Source organism: Mustelus asterias, chromosome 4 (assembly GCF_964213995.1).
Source record: "Mustelus asterias chromosome 4, sMusAst1.hap1.1, whole genome shotgun sequence".
NCBI classification, from domain to species: Eukaryota; Metazoa; Chordata; class Chondrichthyes; order Carcharhiniformes; family Triakidae; genus Mustelus; species Mustelus asterias.
In genome coordinates, this window is record NC_135804.1 from 3,845,099 (window position 1) to 3,863,813 (window position 18,715).

The 18,715-nt window shown below is 45.3% G+C and overlaps 1 protein-coding gene across 2 annotated transcripts in view; it reads left to right on the forward strand.

Annotated features, from left to right (window-relative positions):
- Positions 1–18,715, forward strand: part of dync1li2 (dynein, cytoplasmic 1, light intermediate chain 2) — an 85,369-nt gene that overhangs the window by 53,967 nt on the left and 12,687 nt on the right. Inside the window, exons 10-11 of one of the 2 annotated variants that reach the window (XM_078210526.1) lie at positions 4,039–4,080; positions 7,367–7,469. In XM_078210526.1, coding sequence (XP_078066652.1) covers positions 4,039–4,080; positions 7,367–7,469 — 145 coding nt within the window. The remainder of the gene's footprint in view (positions 1–4,038; positions 4,081–7,366; positions 7,470–18,715) is intronic. The other variant, XM_078210527.1, reaches the window with a different exon arrangement.

The following is an 18,715-nucleotide window of genomic DNA, read 5'->3' on the forward strand; positions in this document are numbered from 1 at the left end:
TTCAATCAGGTCAACTTTCATTCTTCTAAACTCGAATGGATACATGCCCATCCTTTCCTCATGAGATCGGGGAAGGTGGGTGTTGTGGTATTGTCACTAGACTAAAAATCCAGAAACCAAGGTAATGCTCTGGGATCCAGATGGTGAGATTTGAATTAAAAGTCTAATGATAACAGTGAAACCATTGTCGAAAAAACCCATCTGGTTCACTAATGTCCTTTAGGAAAGGGAATCTGTTGTCCTTACTTGGTCTGGTCTACATGTGACTCCAGATCCACAGCAATGTGGCTCTTAAATGCCCTCTGAAATAGCCTTGCAAGGGCAATTGGGGATGGGCAATAAATGTTATGCTAATAAATGTTGTAAGATTTCCCCAGCCTGAATCCCAGGAATCAGTTCACTGAACCTTCCCTGTATTATTTCAAATGCTAGTGGAGTTTGCACATTCTCCTCGTGTCTGCATGGGTTTCCACCGGGTGCTCCGGTTTCCTCCCACAGTCCAAAAAAGTGCGGGTTAGGTTGATTGACCGTGCTAGATTGCCCCTTATTGTCCCGGGATGTGTAGGTTAGAGGGATTAGTGGGTAAAATAGGTTGGGATATGGGGGTAGGGCCTGGGTGGGATTGTGGTCGGTGCAGACACGATGGGCCGAATGGCCTCTTTCTGTACTGTAGGGTTTCTATGATTCTATAATGTCCTTTCTCAAGAAAGTAACTACACAGTACTCTAGATGTGGTCTCACAAATGCCCTACACAGTGATGTCTTTTATATTGGATACTTTTATAGTCCATTCTCTTGTAAAAAATGCCCAAGTGCCATTTCCCTTCCTAATCACTATTTGCCTCTCGATCTTCTGTGATTCATGTATCAAGTGGACTTTGTTGCCCTCCAGTGGTGACATGGCAGAATTCTACCTTCCTGGGTATCTCTCACTCTACATTTTTAAATAACTGCATTTTAAGTGTTTTTTTTAAAACAGCAGCTGTTTTAATTTGGCGTTGAGGCGGACCGGCGTTCATGTTTCGAAGAGCCACTATAGACATGACAGGCTGGTCTTTGAACTTTGGGGGTTTCAAAAAATCATCTGTCTGTGTCCTCACACCTGTTCACCCTGTGCTCTCTGACCTACATCGGTTCCCAGTTAAGCAAGGTTTTAAAAAAATTCTCATACTCGGGTTCGAATCCCTCCTGGGCCTTGCTCCCTCACCCCCCCCCCCCCAATCTCTCTGGAATTTCCTCCCTAAACTGCCCCATCCCTCCACCTCCTTTAATATCCTTTATTAAAAGGATAAACCTGTCTCTTCGATCAACCCTTTAGTCATGTGCCCTAATAATCTGCTTGTTGAGATCGATGTCAAATATTGTTTCATAATTCTCCTACGAAGCACCTTGGGACACTTGTATTAAAGATGCTGAATAATTCAGTGATTGTTGCACTAAGTTTGAATGAACTAGCTGTATGCATTTACAGTGCGAATTTCTGACACCCCAGACAGACAGCCCCCGGTAGCTTCCATTTATTTATTTGGCACAGTGGTTAGCACTGCTGCTTCACAGCGCTCGGGGCCCAGGTTCGATTCCCTGACTTGTACGGAGTTTGCACATTCTCTCCGTGTCTACGTGAGTTTCCTATGGGTGCTCCGGTTTCCTCCCATAGTCCGAAAGACATGCTGGTTAGGTGGATTGGTGCCCGAACAGGCGCCGGAGTGGGGCAACTAGGGGGATTTTCACAGTAACTTCATTACTGTGTTAATGTAATCCTACCTGTGATGATAATAAAAATAAACTTTAAAAGTAGAATAGATTAACACTGCAATGAAGTTGTTGTGAAAATCCGTAGTTCGTTCCTTCCAATGGAATGTTCTGTGATAAGGAAGGCTGATTTGTGTACAGCAGGAAGATGGTTCACAGGCACTAAAGCCACAGCCAGTTTCTGCTCCGTTTTAGTGTTACCATTTTTGGAAAGCTCTGTCAAACCACTACAAAGAGCAGTTTCATTTTTTTAAAAAGTCCACCTCCCTACACCTTAGAATAGCTTGAGAATGGGCAAATGTCAGACTTGTCAGTGACACCCACATTCCAAAAATTCGTTTACCAAGAAAAAAAATCCTAATTGCAGAGCCTACAATTTCAAGGCAATACTGGAGTTTGTTTTTTATGGGGTGGAGGGACTGGGGGCCGTGAGGTCAGATGGAGGGTAAAGTTTGAATTCCTCCTATAGCCTGAATTAGACTCTCCTTTCCCTTAACTGTCTCAGGTTTAAGTTAAACTTTATTTATTAGTATCACAAGTAGGTTTACATTCACACTGCAATGAAGTTACTGTGAAAATCCCCTAGTCGCCACACTCCGGCGCCTATTCGGGTACACTGAGGGAGAATTTAGTATGGCCAATGCATCTAACCCGCACATTTTTCAGATTGTGGGATGAAACCGGAGCATCCGGAGGAAACCCATGCAGACACGGGGAGAACATGCAAACTCCACACACACAGTGACCCAAGCCAGAAATCGAATCCGGGTCCCTGGCGCTGTGAGGCATCAGTGTTATTCACTGTGCCATCAAGCCTCCCTGAGTACTAATGTTGCAGGGGCTGGAAGAGAATGCTTGTAGGAATTTGCCCACAGCACTCCACATCTGGAGTCCTGAACCACTGGAAGCTGCTGAGACCCCAGCTATGTGCGACTCTGCCTCCACTCCCACAACCACAGCTTGCACTTAGATAGTTCCCTTAATGTCGTGAAGAGTCCCAGTGTTCTAGAGCTCTGGAAGCCTGTTGTAAGTTGATGTGTCCGAGCACTGCATCTCAATGCATTGCCTGAAATTATTCTGCAAACGGAAGAGAGGCAAGCAGAGGAGTCCAAGTAGAGTAACACTACCTGTAGATGCTTTGCTAACAGCAGGAGGGTGGCTGAATGGTATGATGGGTTAATGTTTGTTTATGCACATTTAGGACCCTTATTCTAATCTTGCCTTTAAAGTCCAATGTGAACTGGGTATTTTTAAAAAAAAATTCTTGGGCTATGTTTTGTTGCCCCTGAGAAGGTGGCAGTCTACAGTCTGTGTGGTATTGTGAGGCTTGCTAGGCCACTTCAGAGGGCAATTAAGAGTCAGCCACATTGGAGTGGGGCTGGAGTCACACAGCAGACAACAGGTTTCCTTCCTCTGAGTTCCAGCCCTGGCTCACTTGGTAGCACTCTTCTCTCTAATTCACAAGATTCTGTGTTCAAGTTCCAAACCAGGGCTTGAGCACAAAAATCAAGGCTGACTCTCCGCTGCACCAGTGCTGCTTGTTGGAGCTACTCTCCTTTTGACTCGGACCTTAAACTGAGGCTCCATCTTACCTGCTTGGGCAGAAGTAAAAGATCCCGTGCCACTTTTTCAAAGAACAAGGGAGTTCCCCCCGGTGTCCTATATTTAATTCTCAACCAACATCACAGAAAGAGAGGATCTGGATTTATTACATTGCACGTTAGCCGATGCGTTCTTGTAACAGTGACTGCACTTCAACAGTACTTCATTGGTTGTAAAGCATGTGGAGATGTTTGGAGTCATTAAGGGCACTATATAAATGCAATTCTTTCTTTTCTACTAGAGGACATCAGTTGGGTTTTTACGATAATCCAACAGCTTCATGATCACTTTCACTGAAGTTATATTCTCAAACTGCCCAGGGTGGGATTTGAACTCTCGTTCTCTGGATTATCAATCTTGGCTGTGAATACTGGTCCAGTAACTTAACTACTACACCAACATACTCCACTTCTATGGCTTTGAACTTTTACAGTACTCCATGTCACCAGTAAGAGTAGAATGATGAATCATTTTCTGCCCTTTGTTTCCACCCCATCCCAAACCTGAAAAATGAGATTGCACAGAGAATTGGCCATCATAATGCACCCCAAACTTTAGCCTTTGTAGCAGCACAAAACTGATCGATGAGTTGGCAAAAGCTGTAGGAAGGTTTCCAGTTTCTCTCTCTGCTGAGACAGTATCTCCCTTTTCAGATGTACTCTAACACTACCCTTTCTCTTGCAGTCTCTTCTTGCCAAACAGCCTGCCACTCCTTCAAGACCTGCCGTAAGTCCGAACAAATGAGAGCTTGAACTGTCTGAAACAAAAAACGTGTTTATTTTTCAAAAACCAAAAAGACTTTATGTTCCTCTGGACTGCCCAGTTATCCCAATGAGAAAAGAGACCCTTCTGTGCTGAGGTGGTGCGCCTAAAGGTGCCTGTACATGTGTGCTGCTTGATAATTTGGTTTTGGGAAGCCAATATCTGTGCGTTCCCTACCTCGCCAGCAGACTAACAGGCCCTAGTGCAAGCAGAAGACTCAGATTTAGCAATGTAAGAGGGAGCTGTCTCTCAGACTCCTGCACTCAAACAGGTGCAATACAAAAGCAGGTTCAGCTGTTCCTCCTTTGTGTCTCTTGCGTTGAAGAACTGCCAGTTGTATAGGCAGCCCGAGAATGGATGGAGCTCGTGAATTGATGCTTGGGTGCATTGCTCACATACAGAGTGTGGAGATGCCGGCGTTGGACTGGGGTAAGCACAGTAAGAAGTTTCACAACACCAGGTTAAAGTCTAACAGGTTGGACTTTAACCTGGTGTTGTGAGACTTCTTACTGCACGTACAGAGTGGCAGCGTGACAATTGACTTTGCTACAGCAAGACTTTACAATGTCACTCGGATGAACTGTGTGCAAGGAGGGGAGCTGGGATTGTGAGTCTTCCCCACGTTTATCCTGCAGGCCAGCTAGTGTTTCCGTGGGGCAATAATGTGCAGTTCGCATAATGAAATTATTCTTTCTAGACTTTCCTTCATGCTTTTTGAGGGGTTGTAAGGGAGATGGAGGTGGGGAACATGATGCTGAAGGAGGCCATTCAGCCCATTGTTTCTGTGCTGACTTTGCGAGAACAATCCAATCTGGCTATTCTATTCTTTCCTCTTGGCTCTGCATCAAAAACTTATCCAGGTTTCCCTTAAATGATGCAGTCTCAACCCCTCCCTGTGTCAAATCATTGCATTCTCCAAGGTGAGGAGCAGGAGGTTTAGGGGGGATGTGAGGGGAAAGTCTTTTTTACTCTGAGGGTGGTGACGGTCTGGAATGCCCTGCCTGGGAGGGTGGTGGAGGTGGGATGCCGCCCACCCTTTTATAAAGTATTTAGATGAGCACTTGGCACATCATAACATTCAAGGCTGTGGGCCAACTGCTGATAAATGGGATTAGGTGGGAGTTCAGTTTCTCGCATGCCGGTGCAGACTCGATGGACTGAAGGGCCTCTTCTGCACTGTATGATTCTGTGATCCTTTATCATTGCTGTCTTGGGCACAGTTTTAAATTGGTGATTCTCAGCTGTGATACCCCATCCGGAATAAATAGGCTTTCCTTGTTCATGACACTGAAACACTTTGCAGTTTTAAATGCCCCCGGAATCTCTTCATTTGCTCAGCTCCCATATAAACGATTACAATTCCTTGCCTTTCAAAAGAAAGATAAACTTGCATTTATATCTTCAGATCTTCGCAAAGCAATTTACAACCAATGAACCTTTGAACCAACAAAGAACATTATTGCTTTAATGTCAGAAATATAGCAACCAATCAGGTCCCTGGTACCATGGTGTTTGTGACTGTCCCAATAAATCTGAGGCCTGGATTAATGATCAGAGACAGAGTTCAAATCCCACTGTAGCAGCTGGGAACTTTAATTACATATCACTGAATAAATATGGAATAAACTGCTAGCATCAGGAATGGTAACCACGAAAGTATCAGATTGTCTGAGAATTCGTCTAGTTCATTTCAGAGGAGGAAATCTGTAGTTCTTGCCTAGTCTGGTCTGTATTTTTTTTTGTTATTTGTTCATGGGATGTGAGCATTGCTGGCAGGTCAGCTTTCATTGCTCATCCCTAATTGCCCTTGAGAAGGTGGTGCTGGGCTGCTGCCTTGAACCTGCTGCAGTCCCTGAGGTGTAGGTACACCCATGGTGCTGTTAGGGAGGGAGTTCCAGGATTTTGATCCAATGACAGTGAAGGAATGATATATTTCCAAGCCAGGATGGCTCCAGACCCACTGAAAGGTGGTTGACTCGAAATCGCCCTCTGAAATGGTCCAGCAGGCCACTTGGTTGTATTGAAGAAGATGGCTCACCACCATCTTCTCAAGAATAATGCTGGATAGACAATAAATGCTGGCCTGACCAGCAATGTTGACACCCTGAAAATTAATTTTAAAAAATTGTGAATGTCAAAATCCTACAGACACCTGAGATAATGACCTGACAGTTTGTTTCGGTGCTGTTAGTTGAGTGATAAACATTGGCCACAGGGCATTGGGGTGAACTCACCGACACTTCTTTGTCCGCCTGAGAGAATAGATGTCTCATCCGTAAGGTGGCATTTCTGGCAGTGCTGCACTCCCTCAGTACTGCACCGGCACAAGCCACTTAATAGGATGAAATGTGAATAAATTGAACTCTGCGCTACTCTCTTTTAGCACAAGATTAAATTGTTGATCGAATAGGAAACTGGCAGATAAACTCAGCAGGAAATAACCTGGCAAAGAGTTCGCATTCATTGCTTGTGATATTCTGTAGCTAAGCAAAATGGAAAAGCCACAATGTGTAATAGGCTGCCTGTAAGGATGACAAAAGCAGATTCAATAATACATTTCAAAACAAATTGTGTATATATTTGAAAAGGAAAGATGTTCAAGATTATGGAAAAGCCGTGGGGATAACTAATTGGATATCTCTTTCAAAGAGCCAGAACAGTATGACTGGTTTAATGGCCCTCTATGCTGTATGATTCTATTGTAATCCGGCAGTCAGGAAAACCTGAGCTGGAAGATCATCTTTCCGGGTTAGGTAAAGTCAGTTCTAGATTTGGTCAGTTTACGGTGGCCCAGTGGTTAGCACTGCTGCCTCACAGCGCCAGGGACCTGGGTTCGATTCCCGGCTTGGGTCACTGTCTGTGTGGAGTTTGCACGTTCTCCCCGTGTCTGCATGGGTTTCCTCTGGGTGCTAAGTTTCCTTTCACAGTCCAAAGATGTGCGGGTTAGGTGCATTGGCCGTGTTAAAATTGCCCCTTAGTGTCAAGGACTAGTGAGGGTAAATGCATGAGGTTATGGGGATAGGACCTGGGTGGAATTGTGGTCGGTGCAGACTCCTTCTGCACTGCAGGGATTCTATGATCTCAAGAGAAAGGATCTGCTTACTTTTTAAGGCTGAATCCAAGTGCTAGATGTGGGGGAGGTATTGTCATATTCCAGCAGTGTAGTCTTGCTCATGTTATACTTTTTCCTTGTATATTAATGTGCTTAAAGTCAAACCTGGGTAACCTGTTTTACTGTGATTTCTCTAAGGATTCTCCAAGGCAACCAGGTGGCTCCCCCCGGACCCCAAGACAACCAGGTGGGACAAACATGGTGACTGCAGTCCCACCCATGACATCAGGAACTCCAAAAGGTGAGCGCTGTAAGCCACAGGTAATGTTGTAGCTGTTGGTCAGCGTGCAGGGGGGTTAATGCATTCATTTATTTAATGAATTAAATATATGGATCACAGACTGAACGAAAGGAAAGAACTGCGTTTATATAGTGCCTTTCCTGCCTTCTATATTTACCAAAGTGCTTTACCACCAAAGGGCAGCATGGTAGCACAGTGGTTACCCGGGTTCGGTTCCCGGCTTGGGTCACTGTCTGTGTGGAGTGACTGTGGCAACTAGGGGAATTTCACAGTAACTTCATTGCAGTGTTAATGTAAGCCTACTTGTGACTAATAGATAAACTTTAATAAATGAACTTTAGAAGTCCTTACAATGCAATCAGTATTGTAAATTGGTGACCTGTTTACATGCAGCAAGATCCCACAATTGGCATCCCAGGAGGAAATGATACAAGATGTAGGACAGTTAAAGAAAAGAAAGCTACAGAACAGTTGGTTGCTCTGAGTGAGTGTATTATAGCTAAGTTTGCCCACTGTGCAAAGGTAAGAAAGCACGTTGAGAGGAGGACACAGTCTGCAAAGGGATATTGAAAGGTTCAGCAAGTGGCAAAAATTTAGCAGATGGAATACAATGTGGAAAATTGAGAGATTTCCCACTTTGGGAAGGATAGAAAAATAGAATATTATTTAAATGGAGAGAGAGTGCAGAATGCGGCAGTACAGAGGGACCTGGATCTCCTGGTGCATGATTCTCACAACATTAGCATGTAGGTGCAGTAATTAGGAAGATATTTGGAATATTGGTCTTTATTGCAAAGGGGAGAGAATATAAAAGTAGAGAAGTTTTGTTACAACTGTATAAGGAATTGGTGAGACCAAAGCTGGGGAACTGTGTTCCGGTTTGGCCTCCTTATTTAAGGAAGGGTATACCTGAATTGGAAGCACTGGGGCTGGTGCCTCCTTTATTGTTCTGGCCTTGTCTTCCATGGGGTGTAATCCTTGTGCATCTTCGTGATACCCCAGGTAGGCTACCTCAGTTGCTTGAAAAATACATTTCTCCTCCTTGAGGCAAATTCCAGTCTCTTGAAATCTTTTTAGCACCACCTCTTGTCTAGCTAGGTGCTCGGCTTCTGTCGATCCAGGTATCAAGACATCGTCCAGGTGCACTACAGCTCATGGCAGTCCTTGCAATAGACTCCATTGTCCTCTGAAAAATAGCACATGCCGATGACCCACCAAAGTGTAGATGCGTGTACTATAACAAACCTTTGTGTGTGTTTATCGCGACATAACCTCGGAAAGCATAGTCTAGTTGCTGATTTGTCAGACTTGTATCCAGCTTTGTATAAGACTGACCTCCGGCCAGCTTTGCATGCAAGTCTTCAATCTTCGGCATTGGATACTTGTCTAACTTGGCAGATTAACTCTTAATTTGTAGTCTCCAGAGATACAGGTGGTCTTCTCCGACTGTCTGTCGAGGGCTGTGGATGCCACATAATACCTAATTCTTCCAAGCTCCTCAATTCTCTGTCCAACTTTTCTCAACAAGGCATCTGGTACTGGTCTTACTCGTAAAAGAAACAAGGATTTGCCTCTGGATCTACACAGATCTTCACCTGGAGGCCCTTGATTTTACCTAACTTGTCACAAAAAAACATTCTCATACTTCTCTAACTCAGCAATCTCCCTTCCCGCAAGATCTCCATCCAGTTTAAGTTGATTACCTTGAGCCAATCATGTCCCAAAAGACTTGACCCTTGGCCTGACACTTTAATTACTGGGAGCTGAGCAGACTACAGCAGATAGCTTCCATGTACGGGGGTACCTGCGCACGGCTTGCAGGGGTACCTGCGCACGGCTTGCAGGGGTACCTGCGCACGGCTTGCAGGGGTACCTGCGCACGGCTTGCAGGGGTACCTGCTATCATTTCTAATATTCTTAACTTGGCTGAGATTTCTTTCTCTCTACATTCCCGACTTGTGGACTCTATTTTACACTGCACTGTTATCGTGGTAATTCTGTGCGACCACTGTTCTATCCAATTTGTGTAACTTCAAAAAGAAAAATGGTAGTTTGCCTTCGGTTTATATCTTAGCCACTGGTTCTGGGGAATTTAAAACTGAAATAGGAAGAACCAGTGAGACATTAAATGAAATATTCGGAGTTGTGAAGAGTACAGGTAAATTTAACCCCAATATAAAAGCAAATTACTGCAGATGCTGGAATCTGAAACCAAAAGAGGAAATGCTGGAAAATCTCAGCAGGTCTGGCAGCATCTGTAAGGAGAGAAAAGAGCTGACGTTCGTCAAAGCTTTGAAAAAGGGTCATCTGGACTCGAAACGCCAGCTCATTTTGCTCCTTACAGATGCTGCCAGACCCGCTGAGATTTTCCAGTATTTTCTCTTTTGGTTTAACCCCAATATGTTTGACAAATCTATAAACTTAAGGGCAGTGGGAGCAGTCTGGGTGGGTGGGTGAGTGAGTGATGCAGACCTCAGCTTGGAAGAAGGAATTGGATTGGTGGTTCAGGTTTAGCTACTTCTGACTAAGCATGTGGGAGAGTCTGTCCCTGTGAGTGGAAAAGATGAATGCCCAGTCAGAAAGGATTGAGGGTCGAGCACTCCAGTTTTAACTTTGTGGCCACTTACATGGTCTCCCTCAGTTAGTAAAACGGAATCACTTGAATTTATTTTGGGAATACGACACTGCTGTTTATTGACCTGGTTGAACTTGAGCCTGGATGGAGCCCTCCTCCCAGGGCACTTTGGGGATGGATTACAGCTGCAATACAGCACGCAGTGAGCACTTAGCTGTGATTAAGTAACTTGTGACAGACAGTGCAATTCGCCTACTTTTAATCGGATTTCACTTCAGTGGGAAGATGGATCTTTGTCATTAAAACTTGATTACACAATGTAAACTTGCCTATGTGAGACTCTGAATTCATCAGTAATTATCACACAATCTCTGTGAGCTACTGTAGAATTTAAAATCAATGAAGGGAATGGATAAGATAGAAGCAGAGAGGTTGTTTCCACTGGCGGGTGAAACTTGAACTAGGGGGCACAGCCTCAAAATAAGGGGGAGCAGATTTAGGACTGAGTTGAGGAGGAACTTCTTCACACAAAGGGTTGTGAATCTGTGGAATTCCCTGCTCAGTGAAACATTTGAGGCTACCTCATTGTTTTTAAGGCAAGGATAGATAGATTTTTGAACAGTAAAGGAATTCAGGGTTATGGTGAGCAGGCGGGCAAGTGGAGCTGAGTCCACGAAAAGATCAGCTATGATCTTATTGAATGGCGGAGCAGGCTCGAGGGACCAGATGGCCTATCCCTGCTCCTGGTTCTTATGTTCTTATGACTCGAGCCTGCGGGTAGGAAGACGAGCACTAGAGGGCCCTCTTTTCTGGTTCAAATGTAGTAAAGTTGGTTTGTAACAAGAGGAGCCTTTTAATCTTCCAGAATAACAACCAAACACCAGTGATGATTGTCCAATTGCCGCTTGGCTGGTGAAATGCCCGACCCGACACTGCTCAGCATTTCTTCGGGAACCTCCTGAGCCCGACTTTCCCAGAAACATGGGGCACACCATCCCTTGGGAACTCTGTTGAAATGAAGATGGGCTCCCCTATCTTTTTCTCCCTCTCCCTCTGCACCCCCCCGCCCCCCCTCCCACAGGACCTAGCTGTGTATGGCACGTTTACAGATACAGTTTGAATATCAAGTGAATAGGTGGGTGAGATGGGTAGGGTGACAGGTGAGCGGGTTAGATAATCTGGTCAAGTCGGGGGAGTAGCCAGGAGGTCAGTGTGTGTAATTTAGAGGGTCAGTTATGTCAGACTAGGTTTTCATCAGTCTAACGTTTCCTGGATAAGTTAAGTCACATGGAGCGATCCAAAGTCTCTGGCTCTTGCTCAGAGTCGCAATGTTTGTGGTGAATCCCAGGGAGCAACGGAATTGCCCATTGGAAGTTGAAGCATTGCAGGCAGTTGCCATGGAGGTAGACATGTCAGAATATCCACAGGGTCCCAGTGTACATCTTTGGCGTAATTCCGGTCTCCAATAACCCGTAGACCTGAAGATTTGAACACCCTATCACCAGCTCATCCCTGCTCTTGATTTCTACTTGAACTGGCAGGCGAGGTCTAATGCTCATCCAAAAGTAGAACACTCTATGTAAAGCACTGGAATATCAGCCAAGTTTAAACATTAAAGCTGCAGTTTAAGTTTCCAATTCACAATATGAAGCAAGAGTGCCACTGACTGAATTAAGCTGACATTCAAACCTTAGCAATTCTGAACTATCAAAGAACAGTAAAGCACAGGAACATTCTGCCCTTACTTGGTCCATATCCTACTATTCCCTCTCTATTCATGTTCCCATCCAGATGCCTCTTAAATGTTGGTAATATCAACTTCAAGTTTCCCCAGCCATCACCCATGATTTCACTCTTAATTAATGTCCAATGCCTTCAGTTTATAATTTGCATCCTTGTGTTCAATCCCTCCCTAACCTCTCCCCTTCCTGCACCCATAACCACTTACAGCATTGCAACTGCCCAAGCTCTCTGTGTTCCTCCAGCTCTGGCCTTTTCTTAGAAACCCTACAGCACAGAAAGAGGCCATTCGGCCCATCGAGTCTGCACCGACCACAATCCCACCCAGGCCCTACCCCCATATCCCTACATATTTTACCCACTAATCCCTCTAACCTACGCATCCCAGGACACTAAGGGACAATTTTAGCATGGCCAATCAATCTAACCCGCACATCTTTGGACTGTGGGAGGAAACCAGAGCACCCAGAGGAAACCCACGCAGACACGAGGAGAATGTGCAAACGCCACACAGACAGTGACCCAAGCCGGGAATCGAACCCAGGTCCCTGGAGCTGTGAAGCAGCAGTGCTAACCACTGTGCTACCGTGCTGCCCCTTTTGTACGTACCCGGTTTCTTTTGCCCTACAATTGTCGGCCATGCCTTCAGCTGTCTTGACCTTGAGCTCTAAAATTCCCTCCCTAAACCTTTCCACCTCAACTTCCCTCGCCTCCTTCAAGACTCTTATTGAAAGCTTATCCCATAACCAAGCTTTTTATAATCTCTCCGAATATGTCAATGTTTGGCTCAGTGTCAGTTTTCTATGGAGCAACCTGGGTGGTTCATATCCTGATTAAAAACCGGTTATCTGGCCATGTTGCTGTTTGTGGGGGCTTGCTGTGTTCAAATAGGCCACTGCGTTTTCTATGTTACAATAATGGCTTCTTGGTTCAATCCCAGCTGATGCTACTGGACAAGTCAGATCCCAGAGTGAAACCTGGTTTGAAAGATCCTAACTGTTTTTTAGAAGCTGTGGCACTAAGTTACTGAACAAATTCACAGGAGTCTGCTTTCGCATTTTTAACAAGAATAAAATATTCATTAAACAGGAAAAATGATCCATATTGCAGCAGACAAAAACGTTTGAAAGATCTCAATAGAAACAAAAGAAAATGATTCAAATATACATGATTCCTTCAATCCGGCTATATCTTTACAGACACATACACATTCAGAAAGATGAAACAATTTGCCGTGGCTGCAAACCTCTGTCCTCGTTCATGGCTGGGATTCTCCAGTGCTACTGAAAGTGAATGGAGTTTTGGCTGGAATGCCAAATTCTCCGTTCTCACTCTCACTTTCAGCTGGGCAGGCACGGACGAGGTTAGAGAATCCTGCCTTATATCTCTCATATTCTAACGTTTAGGGTAAATATGTGGTACATGTGAACCAACTGGCGACTGTGGTTGGATACACCACACTCCAACGTAATGATAGATGTGACCAAGACAGATTTTGTGGATTTCTCATGAGGGTCTCCAATCTCCACATTTGCTTTGGAATTCTCTCCAAACGTTGATCCCACTCGGACAGCTTCAACAAGAGGCCACCTCCTGGATTTCTGTCTCTCTTTTTGAGATTTCTTTCCTCTTGATCTCCGCATCCACTTGAGCTTCATGTTCCGAGATCGTTTTCAGATTTTTGGCTGTGCCAAGCAGAACACCACTGCTCCAAAAGGGCATCTTTGCCCTTATGGCCTACAGCATGGAGACACTAACCTTCAACTCTTGGATCTTCTGGGTTTCTCTCAAGCCCATTTTGTTTCGTCTGCACCCACAACTTTCTTTAACTTGGGGCATTTCTCTCAGCTCATTGCCCCTGCCCGAGATTGTCCCGTTCCCTGGTTTGGTAATTCTCCCTGCTCCCCCTCCTCGTGTCCTGCTTCCTGGGATACCTTATCTTGAGTGGCGCACCTGTACAAGTCATTGAGCTTAACACCATGGAAGCAGGCCCATTGCCCAACTTGTCCATGCCGCCCAGTTTTCACCACTGAGCTAGTTTCAATTAACTGCATTTGGCCCATATCCCTCTATACCCACCTCACCCATGCAACTGTCTAAATGCTTTTTAAAAGACAAAATTGTACCCACCTCTACTACTGCCTCAGGCAGCTTGTTCCAGGCACCACCTTGAGAGTGAAAAATTGCCCCTCTGGACCCTTTTGTATCTTTCCCCTCTCACCTTAAACTTTTCCTTCGGGAAAAGATGCTATCTGCCTTATCTATGTCCTTCATTATTTTATAGACCTCTATAAAATCACCCCTAAGCCTCCTATGCTCCAGGGAAAAAAGCCCCAGTCTATCCAGCCTCTCCTAAAAACTAAAACCATCAAACTCTGTGGCATCGTAGTAAATCTTTTCTGCACTATTTCTAGTTTAATAATATCTTTAGTCACCTGATCCCCAGGTTTACGCCGTTTCATGTAGGGCCACTGTCTGGTCTAAAGGCGGTAAAATCGATGAACTAACTGCACATGAGCAGCAGATTGGTGCATGCGCAGAAGTCCTGAGGCCTGCCCGGGGCCTGCAGTTCCTGAACTCCCACGTCCCTATTTCGATCAGTATTTTTGGGTTTTCTAACCACCTCAAGGTACTGACTTGGTAGTAAACAGTCTGGGACGTCCTGAGGTTGTTTAATGTACGATGCAAGCTCTTGCCTTATGGCAGAGTCTGGAATACAATAGAATCCTGCTGTTCGCTGGGGGGGTTACGTTCGTGCAAGAGCTTGCAAATGACGAATATACTTTACAACAGGAGTCACTTAGGTTCCAGCAATCCTAAATGTTAAATGTATCAAAGGCAATGAAAACTGTTATTAATAAATCTCTAAAGAGAAATTTCCTGGAGAAAGTGTCTAATTAAACAAGAAAAATGTCAAATTTAGTGAAGTAGAGAGTGGACAGGGGCTGTGATTGGGAATTAAATAGCAACAAGAAACACCCCATACAAATAACGACAGGCGCTGTACACACAGTGCACACTTTCTATTGCAGGAAATACATCATGGACAGTTTTTTATTTTCTGGCATTTTCTAAAGATTGGTTCTATTTTTTTACTTTTACAACCACTGATAAGTGAAGAGTTGGACCTGTAATGGGTGAACCGGTGTACAAAGACTTGGCACTAATTTGTGAAAGAGAAGGTCACGAACAGTGGGTCTTTACTGTGTGCTTATCTTCTGCAAGATTCAATTTCCATGAAACTTCTGAATAGCTTTGTCTTGGAATAATGAGGCATTTTTTTTTGTATGTACATCTGAGCCGCAGTCGCACTTCCTTCTGATCTTGTCACTAAAACGGGGAGATTATTCTAATCCTTTCCTGTGACATGGTGCCATATTATTTTTTTCACGTTCTACACAGGAAGTAGGCGCCGCTAACTAGGCCAGTGTCGGTTTCCCATCCCTCATTGTCCTTGTGATGGTGATGATAAGCTACCATCTTGAATGAGGAATGATAAAGGCAAGAAGCCACTTGTGGGAATGGTGTGCAGGCTCCCTAGCAGTAATCACACAGTAGGATGGGCTATCAAAGAAGAAAGAGTGGAAGCTTGTTGGAAAGGTAAAAGCAAATCCATGTGTTTCCCAACTGGAAACCATGTATGAACAGGGATATCCATTGCTTGCTGAAGTTCAGGTCTGAGGCGATCAAGTTGCGTGACCCTGACCTATACAAGAAATCCAGCTACAATCTACGGAGAACCAAAAGACAGTACCAGATCAAGCTAGAATCCCATGCTAGCCACACGGACTCACACCAACTATGGCAAGATCTGCGAGACAAAACAGGCTGCAAGGTGAAGGCCAGCATCAATGTACCGCTCCGTAATGAGCTCTATGCATTCTATGCCAGTTTTGAACAAGAAGTCAACGAGAGCATTCCTCCGCCCTGGAAGCCTTGGCCAAACTGGTATTGTAGACATCAGATCAGCCGCCTTGAAACTTAACCCATGGAAAGCGACTGGCCCAGATTGGGTACTCGGACGAGTACTCAGTTCATGTGCGGACCGGCTGGCGGCAGTATCCGCAGACAAATTTAATCTCTCCCTACACCAATCTGAGGTCCCTACCTGCTTCAAAAAGATGACCATCATCCCTGTATTGGGTGGCATGGTGGCACAGTGGGTTAGCACTGCTGCCTCACAGTGCCAGGGACCCAGGTTCGACTCCCGGCTTGGGTCACTGTCTGTGTGGAGTTTGCGCGTTCTCCCTGTGTCTGTGTGGGTTTCCTCAGGTGCTCCGGTTTCCTCCCACAGTCCAAAGATGTGTGGGTTAGATGGATTGGCCATGCTGAAATGCCCCTTAGTGTCAGTGGGACTAACTAGGGTAAATGTATGGGAGTTATGGGGATAGGACCTCGGTGGGATTGTGGTTGATGCAGACTCGATGGGCTGAATGGCCTCCTTCTGCACTTCCCTGATTCTGAGATTCTATGATTCTGTACCAAAGAAAAGTCAGGCAGCGTGCCTAAATGACTATCAGCCGATGACTCTGACATCCATCATTATGAAGTGCTTCGAAAGGTTAGTAATGGCATGGATCAATTCCAGCCCCGCCGGACTACCTGGATCCAGAACAGTTTGCCTCCCGCCGCAACAGGTCCACAGCAGATGCCATCTCCCTGGCCCGACATTCAACCCTGGAACACTTGGATAACACATATTTGTGTCAGACTTCTATTTATTGAATACAGCTCAGCCTTCAACATTATTCTATGAAACTCGTCTCCAAACTCCATGGCTTGGGCCTCGGCTCCTCCCTCTGCGATTGGATCCTGAACTTCCGAACCCACAGACTGCAATCAGCAAGGATAGGCAACAACACTTCCTCCACGATTATCCTCAACACTGGTGCTCCGCAAAGCTATGTCCTCAGCCCATTATACTTTTTATTCACTGAAGTCTGGGAGACCAAATTCCCCTCCAACTCCATTTTCAAGTTTGCTGATGACATCACCGTAGTGGGCCGGATCTCAAACAATGACGAGACGGAGTGCAGGAATGAGATACAGAATCTGGTCAACTGGTGCGGCAACAATAATTTCTCCCTCAATGTCAACAAAATGAAGGAGATAGCCATCGACTTCAGGAAGCGTAGTGGAGGACATGCCCCGTCTACATCACGGGGATGAAGTGAAAATGATCAAGAGCTTCAGGCTTTTAGGTGCCCAGGTCACTAACAACTTGACGCTATAGTTAAGAAAACCCACCAACACCTCGACTTTCTCAGAAGGCTAAGGAAATTCGGCATGTCCACTGCGACTCACCGAATTTTACAGATGCAGCATGGGAACATCCAGAAATGATGCATCACAGCTTGGTTTGGCTCCTGCTCTGAGCAAGACCACTAGAAACTACAAAGGGTTGTGAACAAAGCCCAGTCCATCATGCAAACCAGCCTCCCATCCATTGACTCTGTCTACACTTCCCGCTGCCTCGGCAAAGCAGCCAACATAATCAAGGACCCCACACATCCTGGACATACTTTTTTCACCTTCCATCAGGAAAAAGATGCAAAAGCCTGAGGACACGTACCAACCAACTCAAGAACAGCTTCCCTGCTACCATCAAGACCTTTGATTGGACTTACCTTATATTATGTTGATCTTTCTCTGCACTCTAGTTATGACCGTAACACTACATTCTACATCCTCCTTTCCTTCTCCCCTATGTACTCTATGTATGGTATACTTTGTATAGCGCACAAAAAGGGCATTTTTCACTGCATACCAATACATGTGATAAATCAAATTGATTATCATGGGTTATTTTAATCTACATATAGACTGGAATAATCAGATGGGCAAAAGTAGCAGAGATGATAAATTCATAGAAGGTTTTCACGATAGTTTCTTGGATCATTTCTTGGCTTCTAGAAAAAGTGAGCAGGCATGGGATCCAAGGGGCTGCTGTCCTGTGGATCCAGAACTGGCTTGCCCAAAGGAGGCAGAGAGTGGGTATAGATGGGTCTTTTTCTAAATGGAGGTCAGTCACCGGTGCTGTGCCCCAGAGATCTGTTCTGGGACGCTTGCTGTTTGTCATTTTCATAAATGACCTGGATGAGGAAGTGGAGGGATGGGTTGGTAAGTTTGCTGATGACACGAAGGTTGGTGGGGTTGTGGATAGTCTGGAGGGATGTCAGAAGTTACAGAGGGACATAGATAGGATGCAAGACTGGGCGGAGAAGTGGCAGATGGACTTCAACCCAGATAAATGCGTAGTGGTCCATTTTGGCAGGTCAAATGGGATGAAGGAGTACAATATAAAGGGAAAGAGTCTTAGTACTGTAGAGGATCAGAAGGATCTTGGGGTCCGGGTCCATAGGACTCTGAAATCGGCCCCGCAGGTGGAGGAGGTGGTTAAGAAGCCGTATGGTGTGCTGGCCTTTATCAATCGAGGGATTGAGTTTAGGAGTCCGGGGATAATGATGCAGCTATATAAGACCCTCGTCAGACCCCACTTGGAGTACTGTGCTCAGTTCTGGTCGCCTCATTACAGGAAGGATGTGGAAAAGATTGAAAGGGTGCAGAGGAGATTTACAAGGATGTTGCCTGGATTGAGTGGCATGCCTTATGAGGATAGGCTGAGGGAGCTTGGTCTTTTCTCCTTGGAGAGACGTAGGATGAGAGGAGACCTAATAGAGGTGTATAAGATGTTGAGAGGCATAGATCGGGTGGACTCTCATAGAGGCTTTTTCCCAGGGTGGAAATGTCTGCTACGAGAGGACACAGGTTTAAGGTGCTGGGGGGTAGGTACAGGGGAGATGTTAGGGGAAGTTTTTCACACAGAGGGTGGTGGGCGAGTGGAATCGGCTGCCGTCAGTGGTGGTGGAGGCAAACTCAATAGGGTCTTTTAAGAGATTCCTGGATGAGTACATGGGACCTAATAGGATGG